This window comes from Notothenia coriiceps, unplaced genomic scaffold (genome assembly GCF_000735185.1).
Source record: "Notothenia coriiceps isolate Sejong01 unplaced genomic scaffold, NC01 NC01_scaffold00038207, whole genome shotgun sequence".
In the NCBI taxonomy this organism is placed as follows: Eukaryota; Metazoa; Chordata; class Actinopteri; order Perciformes; family Nototheniidae; genus Notothenia; species Notothenia coriiceps.
The window spans coordinates 14,400-27,408 of NW_011370908.1; the positions used below are offsets into that span (position 1 = coordinate 14,400).

General features: G+C 41.2%; 2 protein-coding genes across 3 annotated transcripts in view; one reads left to right on the forward strand and one right to left on the reverse strand.

Annotated features, from left to right (window-relative positions):
• Positions 1-2,117: 2,117 nt before the first annotated feature.
• ndufb2 (NADH:ubiquinone oxidoreductase subunit B2) overlaps positions 2,118-13,009 on the forward strand; it is a 21,071-nt gene continuing 10,179 nt past the window's right edge. The window contains exons 1-4 of one of the 2 annotated variants that reach the window (XM_010797615.1): positions 2,118-2,331; positions 2,495-2,639; positions 2,948-3,061; positions 3,516-3,614. In XM_010797615.1, coding sequence (XP_010795917.1) covers positions 2,246-2,331; positions 2,495-2,639; positions 2,948-3,022 — 306 coding nt within the window. In that variant the 5' untranslated portion in view covers positions 2,118-2,245 and the 3' untranslated portion in view covers positions 3,023-3,061; positions 3,516-3,614. Of the gene's footprint in view, positions 2,332-2,494; positions 2,640-2,947; positions 3,062-3,515; positions 3,616-13,009 lie in introns of those variants that run through there. The other variant, XR_800780.1, reaches the window with a different exon arrangement.
• LOC104968057 (lysine-specific demethylase 7B) overlaps positions 3,685-13,009 on the reverse strand; it is a 23,727-nt gene continuing 14,402 nt past the window's right edge. Inside the window, exons 8-18 of the mRNA XM_010797614.1 lie at positions 11,243-11,330; positions 11,031-11,137; positions 10,174-10,265; positions 9,889-9,975; positions 9,081-9,332; positions 8,518-8,648; positions 7,963-8,111; positions 7,773-7,867; positions 7,348-7,526; positions 6,711-7,087; positions 3,685-6,092 (exon numbers count right to left, since the gene is read on the reverse strand). Of these exons, the coding sequence (XP_010795916.1) occupies positions 6,004-6,092; positions 6,711-7,087; positions 7,348-7,526; positions 7,773-7,867; positions 7,963-8,111; positions 8,518-8,648; positions 9,081-9,332; positions 9,889-9,975; positions 10,174-10,265; positions 11,031-11,137; positions 11,243-11,330 (1,646 nt within the window). The 3' untranslated portion in view covers positions 3,685-6,003. The remainder of the gene's footprint in view (positions 6,093-6,710; positions 7,088-7,347; positions 7,527-7,772; positions 7,868-7,962; positions 8,112-8,517; positions 8,649-9,080; positions 9,333-9,888; positions 9,976-10,173; positions 10,266-11,030; positions 11,138-11,242; positions 11,331-13,009) is intronic.

Sequence of the window (13,009 nt, forward strand, 5' to 3'; positions counted from 1 at the left end):
TGCAAACGTTTGAATTTACTGTGTTATCAAAATGTAAACATATTAAGTATATGTTGTATGTTTAATGCAACCATCAGTAAGTAACTCTATAATGTACTTGTAACCCTTTTGATTTATTTAACAAGCATTTAACTAAACGTAAGCTGGAATTGTTGACAACTAATAATTATAGCAATGTTTCAGACAGGTGTATTGTTGTGCTAAGTCGGTTACAGTTGAATCTCCAGAAATATGTCGGGAGAAATCCCTTTGACATCATATGTTGAGAGAGGATGTTCTCATCGTTTCCATTTATTATTTACCCTCCCCCACCCGAAACCGCATCCCCCCGCGCATGCGCACTTGTGCTGGACCGCTGCAACTGCTGGAGCACGGGCAGTCGGGTTGTTTGAAATAAACTTAGCGGACGACGGAGGTAAAACATGGCCCGTTCGAGCCACTATCACCCGCTTCTAAACGGAGATGTTTCGGCTCTGGAGGATGCACCGATGAAAAAAAAGATCACTGTCGGTTTCGGAGAGGATAACATGTATCCATGACCCTTGTTGTGCCCATCGCGTTTTCGGTTTGAAGATGATATTCCCTATTTCAATTTAAGATAAAGACGCACAGATGGTGGAAAGTTAACCATTGATCAAAAAGAAATGGTTCATTTAAAAAAAAAAAAAAGAAATAGTTGGTTTCCGATGACATCATGCAGCTAGTATTTGTGGGCGGGCTTTGAGCTGTGAGGGGAGAGGGGCGCAACCGGAGAGACCAGGCGCCATTAGGTAACAACGTAAGCTACTATGCGTGGAGTTATTTTAAATAGGGGCCTCTGGTAGGTACAACATAGAGTGGTCGACATGAATATATTTATATTGCCCATGCAGTGGACATTGACTACTCGCCGCGGGCGATAAAAGAAGAGACTTCCTGTTGTTGCACGGGATTTGTTATCGTTGTCGACTGGAAACAAGATGGCGTCGAGGACTTCTTTCTTTGAGTGCACGCAGGGTCGAGCACTCATGGGCGGCGGCGCCGTGCGCGTTCTCGCCACTATGTTATTATTTCCTGTTTTCATATCCTGAGAAGTACTTGCTTTATAAACAATGTTCGACCACAACCGCAGTCCAAGAAGTGACCCGATGCATATGTTTTAACATGTGTTTGTGGTAACCCCATGTTTTGCCATGTAGATGTGACGGAAAGCAAACCCTTAACGTTTTATTAAATTGTGGTGATCTTCACATTCTAGATAACTTGCATAAGCACTTCATTATCCTTTGCCACTTTTCACAAAGACATTAAACGGCCCCATGCTTCTCGTAAAGACCATAAACCTTACCATGCCGTGTACAACACAAAAACAGTACAGCATCCGGTAGAGTTTCATCTTACCAGTTTAGCCTTTGGCCCCATCTAGTGGGCAATGCAGGGAAATTTGACATGTATGAGCCATTGACTCCCTGTAACTCTGTAATTTAATTCTTATTACCAGGACTTGTGTCCCTGCTCTGCAGAGATAGCCTCCCCGATGTCATGTATTTAGAGCAGGTTTTATTAAATGCATAGATACGTAAATGAAAGTCAAATATCAAATATAATGTTCTGACTACCATGAAGTTATGCAATATAGGTACAAATGTGTAAGGGTAGCCCAAATACAAAATAGGTAAACATCTCGTATTTCTAAGTCAAGATTAAAAAGGTGAACGTTTCTCTTGTAGGGATAAGGTAATTATGCACTGTACACTCTGAAACCATGAAAATAAATCAGAGGGTAGAAAAATGTGTCCTGAATAACAACTGAAGCTGTCAGGAAAAGGTAGTGGAGTAAAGCATACAAGTGTCTCTATGTCTATCTAAAGTTGCACATATGTGGCTATACAAGTGACGTTATTTTATTTAAAAGTAAAATACTATGCACAAAAGTTATCAAACAGTTGAACTCAGAGCCGTATAAATACTTTATTATATATGAATACATTAATTATTATAATCTTTATACGGCTCTGGTTGAACTCAAAGGGAGAGTCCTCAGAACAGGAGAACAGAAGAGGGCGCTGTCTCTTTAAAACGGTATTTTCATTCAACCAATTAGCGTACAAGAACAACGGACGTGAACACTGAGTCCAATCACAGCCGTCGATGTTAGGAGGTCATTTATTGACAAGGGAGAAGGTGACTCCTCGGCGAGACGGCTAGCTTGTCAAATCGTACAAAAATAACCAACAGAGGGCTGGTTGCGGGGAAATTAGCAACCATGGCTTCTTTTGGAAGGGCGTTGGGAGTCCTTCGCACAGGATCTCAGCTCCTGAGACGTGGTACACAGAGGATAACGATCAGAAAGTAAGTATCGTCAAACCCACTAGCAGCTATTAGCCAAACGACCTGCGTACACAAACGTTAATTAAAAAGTGATTTGTCTTTAAAACTTAAAGTATCGTAAATGTTATCCTGTATACTATGTAATATTGATTTTAAGTGTTTTGTTGTGCTTTTAATGTTCTAGTTGTAGCGGCACACCGGCTATAGTGCCACGGTACAGGCAGTTCCCCATAATATCGAAGAGACATGTTTTGACCTCCGAGCTGCTTAGCGGTACCATGTGGTTCTGGATCCTCTGGCACAGTTGGCACGACCCTGATGCAGTCATGGTAAGTAATCCTGCTTCAGTAAACTTTAATTATACAGTATCCAGCCCCAAAACGGAGCATGTAAGTAAACATACATTACCATCAAGTCCCTGCATGAGCATGGCCCTCTGCTGCAGGTGGAATATGAGATTATGTTGGACTAAATTACAATGTCCAGTATGAAATAAATTGAAATGCAGTTATGTTTAACTATTTGTTAGAAGCTTCATTATAAGTCAGGAGTCGAAATGGAAAGACTGCAATAGCAAAGGTCCACTAACCTTAATTTGAAATGCAAACGTTAAGTGAAGGTTCTTCGCTCTTCATAGGGTCACTTCCCCTGGCCTGATGCCTCTGAATGGACAGATGAGGAGCTTGGAATCCCACCAGATGACGAAGAATAAGATCATTTCTTCCGTTTCATTTGCTTAAAAAGGACAAAGGTATGCTAACAAATCAGGACAACCAGCTTTTTTTATACAGTATGTAATTCACTGCCTGAAGGCCAGAACACAGGAGGGAAATCTGAATCTTCTTGAACTAAGAAATTCATAATTTACAATGCTGTCAAATGACGTTTAAATATGAACTACTAGGTATTTCATTTGAACTTGATGTTAAATTTGGCCATAAACTCACCAGTCTTTTTCAACCAGGTTATCGCTGTCTTATTACAAGAGACTCAGTCAATTAATGCACAGCTCTTTAAGAGATGGACAGATGTTTTTATTAATGTGTACGCTATGTATAGCAATGGGGTACTGAAAAACTGAATATTATAACTTGTTGCAGAAATGTTGTATTAGAAAACATTGGTTTTAGCTAGGTGTCCCTTATACGGGCAATTTTGGATGGCATTTGTTTTGGTCCACTGTAGTAAATCTGTTTCCTTTCAAGGTCACAATGAGGAATTCTAGCTGCGGGGCAAGTCTAAATCTTCTGGATATCCCAAAAGTCAGTTCTGTAAATAAACTAATAAAAAGATCTTTAAAAATATGTAAAATGTTGCCTTTTTTACAATAACCAACGCGAACATGAGCTGGGCTTGACAGAAAAGACAAGCATGTTATTTCATTAATTTTATTTACACGCAATTTTTTGAAATGCAGAAACAAAATGCAACGCATTAACAGTGTCAGTTAGCCAGTGTTTGTATATTTTAAATCATAAGAAGTTTAAAACTTTTTTTTTTTGTTGCAAAAACCAACGCACATTTCACAAATGCCGAGAGTTGCATACGAAACAAAGACTGTATGAAACTACGATGAATACTACAGCTTATTACAAGCCCTGCCTGCGGGCCAGCTCTTGTTTTCAATGACTTGACATGCAAAGAGTTCAAATGTTAAAGTGTAGTGTAAGAAAAAAGGAGGCGATCAGTCTGGCAATGTGATGAACACTCATTCTTTTAGGTTGGTTCATTGTGAAACACCTCGTCGGGGCTGGTAGATTGATCACAGTCCCTTGCAGGTCATGTGTACTACAAGCCAACTGAGCAAAGCTTTCAAAGTCTCTGGGAGACTGCCAGTTAGCATGGATGTTTTAGAGTCAACCAACAAGAGTGTTTCCAATAACACTGAGCTGAAAGTGTGTAAGGAAGCAGTGAAGGACAATACCAAAGTCATGTTAACATAAGTTGTAAAAGCTTGCTTAAAAAAAGTACAATGACTGACAGCTTATCTTTACAACATGAAAACCATGAAATGATTTTTGTTGCGCAATGAAAAAACAAACCTCAAGCAGGAGGTGAATCTTTAAAGTCTCGAGTGAGTGCTGAGAACATCCTGTCTGCGTCCACGACGAGGCTACTGGTTAATCGAAGGTTATGTCCATGGCATCATTCCCTGAGAGTGAAGAACTGCGCACCCCGAGCAAAACACACATCGAACATCAGCACTGGTATTAAAAAAAAAAAAAAAACTCAATTCACTCATCCCGTAGAAGTTCACTTCTTAATGCATCGACCACAGTGGCTCAGAATACTTGTTTTGTTTTTTTGCTAAAAAGATAACTGGCACTAGTTGAAAAAGCTCAGATGTAATTATAATGAAAGTTGACATTTTTCGACCTAACGTGGTTTCTGTTTGCACATAGCCCAACACCTCTGGCTACAGGGAGAAACCAGACAGACAAGAACACATCTATTCAACTGGGGGGACGGGGGTAAAGAGTTGGGAAAGAATAGAAGCTATTCAAAGATTTAGTAGGTAAATTGCTACTCAACAGATGATGATCACATGAACTCTAAAACATCCACATTTACAAAAAGTTTGTTAAAGACAAAATAAAATACCCTATAAAGAAGAAAACCCCTCAGAATTACTGAGGCTTTAGGGTCGAAATATAATAAAATCATTATCTCTTTCAATTAATAAATACATCATTCAGAATCGATAAAAATAACACATAAAAAAACAGCAACATAGATAAAACAATAAATTAAGCAGGATATCATGCGAGTCCTCGGATTTTTAGACCGAGCGAAAAACTCGTAATTCCTATTTTTAAACAAATTCAGAGAGGCAGCACTTTGAGCAGCTTGCCTTAAGCAGACTCTTTAAATATCAAACATAGTGCACATTTGAGAGTACAGTTTGCACTGAATTGTGCAAGTCTGTAATGCACCAAATAGAAGGATGCTCCAAAGTGCTGCCTCTCACTCTCTCCTCAAAGTCATTATTGCTGGTGTGATTGAGATAAGGGGGGGGGTGTATCAGGGAGGGAGGTGTAGGCCGGAAGGGACAAGCATGAGTTGAGAAAAGTACAAGCAAGAAGCACCATTTTGAAATTTCTGTTCTCCTTAGCACCTCATTTGCCCCCCTCAGAGCTTCAGAAAAAAAGACCCTGCTCGAAAAATACAGCTCAGTTTCATCTGCTCCTTTCACAGAAAGCCATGAAGCAAGTGAAGGTTGTGCGGGGGGGGGCTTGGGGGATGGTCAGCAGAGAGAAATACTAAAATATGATCCAGATGATGTTGGCATCAGAAGCTGCTCCCTGGCAAAGCAAGCGTTTTTGATAGGTAGACCTCCGACATCTCCCCGGTCCATTTGAATGCCCACAGGAGCCTCGGTCCACCTTTCCCTGCAGCAGAACATCTCACAACATGCTTGTCCCTCTCCGCTTCCCGTAGCTCCTTTCTGTTTTGTTCTTAGTGTGCTTGTGGTGAAGTCGTGCACTTGCTTTTTTCAAATCCAATACCCTGTCTCCTTAGCATGCACAGTGAGCGTGTTTTACGTGTCAAAATTCGGCCGACTCCAGGCAGTGTGTATGGTTTTTTCCTCCTTTTCTGAAGCACCAGAGTGTCTGGTAACAAATACACCAGTGTTTCTTTCTTCCCCAAAGAACACATCCCCACGCATCTCTTTGCGTTTGGAGATTTGGACTGTTACACAAACACACGATTGTGTTGGTTGAGTTTCAGAATCTTCCCCAGTCTCTGCTTGGCTGTGGCCATTCCTTTTTTGGGCCTTTTGCCTGAAAAAAGGACAACAGCATTCAAATGAATCATAAATAGCTATAATTATTACTAAAGGTTTGTAAAACGATTTGCTGTGAGAATTAAGTTTCAGTGTCTCCTATACTAAAAATGTTTGGACACATGTATGTGTTATGTCGTATTTGATTTCATGCATGATACATTTGTTTGATCAATATGATGCTTATCTGACAAATGTTTATGTCCAATTTGTTCTACATCAACGCTGCTGTCCATTCCTCTCAAACATATTGTCTTTCTATTCAGTCTATTTATGTTCCCTACAGATATTTTAAAATTATAATTATTCAACAAAAAGCTGAGTAGCAAGTAAAGCAATTTTAAATGAAAAATGCAAATACATAACATATTAATAAACGTGTCTTAGGTCACTGAAGTAACCACATCACACTTGTGTTGGTTACATGTTGTAGTAGGATAGGCTTTAAAAGTGCTTTAGACACACAAATCATGCAAATGCGCACTCGTGTTGAACTCAGATTTAAGGTGCACACAGAGAAACTACCCCTAACCCATTGAAGTTACAACAACCTTTCAAAAAGGTCAAACTCTGGTCTTTCCAAAGCTTGGTGAAGTGAAAAATCTGATTTCCAAACCTTTCGTGGCCTGATTGCTGATGGGTGGGGGGTTGGGTGCGTGCCTCTTGGAGGGGTGCAGTGGTGGGGACATGGAGGGGTCACAGTACTGGTATTCTGTCTCTGGGCTGCCGCTGTGGCCCCTGCTGAGTGGGCTGGGGAGCCCCTGATTGTCCCAGGCTTCACTGCTGTTGCCCTGGCTGTCCATGGGGCTCTGGTCTCCCTGCAGGCGGTGCTGCGCCTCCTCCCTCCGCTCCAGAGGCGAGCCCTGGCTGGAGCCGGACCACCAGGACTCCTGGGAGGAGGCCACCTTCTCTGGCTCGGAGGAGCACAGCAGCCCGGCCATAGACAGCATCCCCTGAATGGCCTCTTCTGTGCTGGGTGAGGTAGGACGTTCTCTGCAAGGAGCACACAGGACATCATTAGTTAATACCCGTCATTGATTTGCTTTGAGTGTTGCCATGATACCACCATGTACACTAGAGGCTCCTTCATGCTTTTTTCAGTCATGAGTGTCACTTTGAATATTTGAAGTAGCCCATTTTATTGACCATCAGTTATATGAAAAAACACGAGTATTGCATTTAAAAGATAATATGCATATTCAACCCATTGAATGAAGGACAATATCTTTGCACGTTGATAAAGTGTTTCTCACCGTTTGAGTGGTTTGTGTTCGTGCCTGAGTTTCTGGCCAGACTGGTCCAGCTCTATGGTGTGCCCTGAGCCCCTTTCATCCTCCTCTTCCTCCTGGGAACTCCCTGAATCCTCATCAGAAGAGGAGGACGACGACGATGATGATGAAGACGACGACGACGACGATGCTGCTGCTTTATGCTGCAGAAATGTCGGAATTTATTAAGTGTGCATTTACAACAATGTCAGGTGCACTGCCTCTGATCAATAAACCAGTAAATAATGTAAACAGATAATAATGTTGAACCTTTGAAGGAATAAAACATTTAGCCAACAAAACAACATTAAGTGACACTGACACACTATGAAGCTATAAGATGGCAAACAACCGAATGTGACATGAGAAATCAATAAAGTAAGACATTTGATGCTGTTCTCAGTATTTACCTCTGTGGGAGAGTCACTGTCTGAATCTGCGTCTGACACACCGGAGTGTCCTGACACTTCTTCCCTGAGTTCAGTCTTCATCCTCTCCAGACCACCTGGGAAACACAGGAACACACCATGAGACAATAAACACAATAAGATTTGAGTTTAATCATAATGATATGACTAACAATAGCTTCTAGTGACTTACTGAGGAACGTGGGTTTCCCGACTGTGCTGGGCTGCTCTCCGCTGTCCTCTGTCCTTTCAGACTTCACGTCCGTACAACTCTTTGGTGGGCTGCCCGATGACCACTCAGCCTCCGTCTTCACTGGGTTGCTGGCTGGCTGCCTCAAGTCTCTGCACACAAAATCCACGTTTGAAAAATTAGGAAATAAAATGTAATTTCCACATATAATATAGATCATCTTGACTGTAGAATTGCAGATTAGAGAGAATCATGGCATCAAAATTTGTTAAAATCTCTATTGTTATTTCAATGAAACACTATTGGGTATCAAATAAATTCCCGTTTAATTTCCCTGCATGAAGGCAGATTCATTTAAGGTTGCTATTGTTATGTCTCTCTCACTCTAGTGTCCGTTATGTTTTTCTCTATTTTTTGGGGTGGACAGGTTTGTAAAAACTGGCAAGATTTCCCTTCTGCACAGACAGGTCCGTATTTTTCTGAGAAAATGACCACTGAGCCTAATTGACTAAGTAGCATCAACATTGCTGTGTAGACCAAAGGGCTGCGAGCTCTCACCTGATGATTCTTCCATTGACGAGCATCAGCCGTAGGTGGTGGTTGTCCTCTAGAGACTCGGCGGCAGCAGCGGCTGATGCCGTCGACACTTTATTCAGCTTCCCACGAACCTTGGCACAGAACGCCGCATCCTGAGGAGAACAGACCAGCATCAGTCAATAGACTGTATTTTTATTTTAACATCATGGAAACTATTTTTTTTATACTAAGGATACGGTAACTAAAAACAACTTTACATGGGAGAACACTAAATACTTTGTAGTTCCTGAAAGGATCCTCCTTACTTTGTTTGTCTCTTGTTATGTTTTATGTTGTTTTTCATCTTTTTGTGAGGCTATATTGTTCATTAATCATATGGTTGTGTTTGTGATGTGTATTATTTTGCCTGTATTAAACACTTATTTTAAAAGAAAAGAAAAACACTGACTTTAATCTTAATACATTAATACACTTAGAGAGCATTTGCACCAAGCTTCCGTTTTTGTTTGACATGGGGGAAAAATAAATGCTTAATTGAGGACGTGATTTATAAGTGCCACTGTGGGATATCAGCAGCTGCTCACCTCCTCCAGCGGTCCCACTTCCAGCCTCCTCAGCACCTCCTTGGTGTGCCGCTCTAAGATGTCCAGGTTGGAGGGCACCTTGGGGGCGTGCCGCTGCTGCTCCCTCAGCCTCCGGGCCGCCCTCCTCGCCTGCCGGGCGTGGTCCAGCCTCTCCAGTGGGGCGCGAGTGGCCGGGCAGCCGTTTGATCCAGATGCTACTCCACACACACTTCCCTGAGGTTTCACTGGCTTGCTAACGCTGACTGGTTCCTCCTAGTGATTTAAGTTAAACATAATGAAGTCAAGGTTTTACCAAAATCCAAAATGTACATGCTCACAAGTTCATGAACTGCAGGCAAGACCAAACTCAAACTTTTTTGTTTTCGTTTTCTGTATTCAATTTTTTAGGTTGCCTCATAATCAGATGTGTGTTGGATTTTTGGCAAGATGTATTTTATGTCAAATAACAAAGGACAACAAACGAAACAGATCACTAAGAAGTTAATAATGGCAATGAAAAGTGTTGTTCAAAGTTACACCTTTAGTGTAAACTAATATTTGTACATATTCAATATTTATATAAGTTCCTCGGTTACATTCTACATTGACTTTAATAAGTGGTACCATTAAACTATTGGGTATACTGGATTGGAATGGATGCATTAGGAAATGCTGCTCATTGACTTAAACAAAATGATAGCTAAAAAAACTCAAAAATAATTAGCTTCAAAGTTTTTGTTACAGTTGGCAATTAAAATCAGCATCAATGCATTCAGTTTAAAAGGTCTAAGCCTCTCCGATATCCTTCCCTCCTCGCTCCAGCTCTTACCTCCAGGTAGCGGATTTCCTTGGTCAGCTCTTTAATGAGATGGTTGGGCCTGATATTGTCTGGTACCTCACTGGAAGGCTCAGTCACCTGCAGAGACACAGCAGACCACATTCAGACAGGAGAAGTGAACAGAAAGAAGTCTGTTGTTGGCCACTCACACACATCCAGGAGATAAGAACACACAGTGGAGCCGGCTGGGTAACAACAGCCCTCTGGACTGGAGCTATTCAGCTGCAGGTGTGTTTCTGTGGAGAAGAGCGTGAGAACACTGTGGCCGGTGCTCACCTCTCTCTTCAACCACGTCCTCAGTGCGCTGATTAAAGCCTTCACTCCCTCCACCAGGTAGATTGGGGGTGGACAGTTGTCCTCTCGTAGCTCTGAGAGGGAAATAAAAAATAAGCATTAAACCTTGAAAATTCACAAGACAGTCGACCATATCCAATGTTAAAATTGTCCAAAGAAGATGTACATTATTGCAGCTTCCCAAGCTGATGCACGATATCGGTGGGAAGTATTAACCTTCTGACCTGACCATCGGCCAGTCTTTACCATTACAAGTAGAGCTGAAACAATAAGTCAACTTATCGATTAGACAATCGACAGAAAGATAATTGCCAACTTATTTGACAATTCATTTATCGTGAAAGTCGATAATCTTCAGAATATCTTCCTTTCAGCCTCGCAAACATGGCGATTCTGTTTTATATCTCATTAAACAGAATATCTTTGCGGACTCACAAAATATGATTGACTTGGACTTTGAGAGTGGGATCATATTTTGAAAACCAAACAGTTATGCGATTCATCCAGAAAAGAATCCGCAGAATATTCCATATTGGGGTAGTTGCACCAGCTGATGCTCATATCCTCTCTGTCCAGTAAGAACCATGCATCTTCACATTTTGTGATTTTGAGTTTTTCATATGAACTCCAGTATTAAATGTTTCTTTGTGAAATGAGAAACATCAATACTTATACAAAGTATCCACATGCAGATTCTGAGTTTGCATGCATAGGCTATAATGGCAATTAAACCACACAAGGACTGAATTGGGTCTTTAACAAATCGAAATAATTGCACTTATAATTCCAACATTTAGACTGCACTGATTTGAACATACATGCTCTTTTGAGCTTCTCACCTTTCAGCATTTCCAAGAGGTTCTTGGCCACATACCAACAGATGGCCTCGAAGTACGGAAACTTAAAGAGGTCTGGGGTTTTCAGGCGACGCTCCATTTCATAACACCTGCAAACCAACAGATTCAAAATATTGTTAAGTGATGAAGTAACGCACATGATAGCACATTTTATTTATAGATTCAAATGAGATAAACAGTTAGGCCAATATTACCTGAGCTGCATGCCAATATTGAGGTTGTGAAGGAAGTTCCCTCCGAACGCCATGCAATCCTGAGAGGTGAGCACAGCATGGATCCAGCCTGTAGAGGGCGCCAGAGCACAGACATTCACACAACTTGCCAACAGACTGACTTGAAACAATAACAGGAAAGCTCAAGTAACACCTTCATACCGGGCATTTGAACAAACATGTGGTTTAGAGTGATCTGCATGAACACATGTAGATATTTACATCCTGAGCATGTACAAAAGACTCATGTCCTAAAAATAAATCCTAAGACCTAAAAAAAGATAGGGTTGTCTATTATAATGATTTGCTCCGTTAATATAAACAGTGTTCTTTAAACAACACAAAGTGAGAGAAAGCAGAGTGTAGGGGGGTTGGTGTGAGGCTGATAGACAGGCCTGATAATGCACTGCTTGACTGACCTACTGTGCTCTCTGACCCCCACTTAATTCCCACCTCTCCACACCAAAAGCTCTCCTTTACAATGCTGCCTCAGCCTGCAGAGAAAGCATGGCAGGAGGAATGATGGAGGACGACCAGCAGTTGACGGACTGAACTGAGCTTTGTCTGTCAGGGATCATGAGGACAGCAAAGGATCTCCATCGACTTAAAAGGTCTATTGAGAGACTGATGGATGAGTCATTGTGTGACTGGAGACGTTAGCTTCACTTCGGTGAATGGAAGCATGTCACATTCAGAAAAACAAACATCTTTTTGAAACAGCTTCTACTTCCACAATGCTAGTTAAAGGATTGTAAAAAAAAGCCACGTACAGAGGGAAGCTGTGATCATCGTATTACATTATAGCACTGTTTGTCTTCATTTTTCCATTGCAATTATGATAATTAAGAAGTGTTTGGGTTGTTGCTCAGGAAGACATTCCTTCTCTGTTATTTTCCCTTGGCAATGACAGAGGACCTTCAAGAAGCCTGTATTTTCCTGGCAGGAGCCATGGGAAGCGGGATTATTTTAGCGTATGAATGCATGTGAAAAGACAAATAAAAGCAGACAACAGGGTCAGGAAACAACCATGACATTACATTAGTAACACAGATAACTGTGTCCAAGTGCCTGAAAGCTCATCCAATTCTATAGGAGTATTCAACACTTGCATTTTTTTTTTTTAATAAACATAATCACGCAAAATGCTAAATATCAGTACACACGTACAGTGGGGCAAAAAAGTATTTAGTCAGCCACCAATTGTGCAAGTTCTCCCACTTAAAAAGATGAGGCCTGTAACTTTCATCCTAGGTATACCTCAACTATGAGAGACAAAATGAGAAAAAGAAATCCAGAAAATCACATTGTCTGATTTTTAAAGAATTTATTTGCAAATTATAGTGGAAAATAAGTATTTGGTCAATAACAAACAAACAAGATTTCTGGCTCTCACAGACCTGTAACTTCTTCTTTAAGAGCCTCCTCTGTCCTCCACTTGTTAACTGTATTAATGGCACCTGTTTGAACTCGTTATCAGTATAAAAGACACCTGTCCACAACCTCAAACAGTCACACTCCAAACTCCACTATGGCCAAGACCAAAGAGCTGTCAAAGGACACCAGAAACAAAATTGTAGACCTGCACCAGGCTGGGGCAAGAAACACTAGTAAAACTGGGGTGCCCCTTCATAGAACCGCACCTGGGGTCTAGCTCCTCTAAATAGTCACCAGAACATACAGAAGGTAAAGATTTATTAACGAGGGTGGCTCAACTAAGAAGTGTGGTTCAGACGAATGGATAACCGTCTA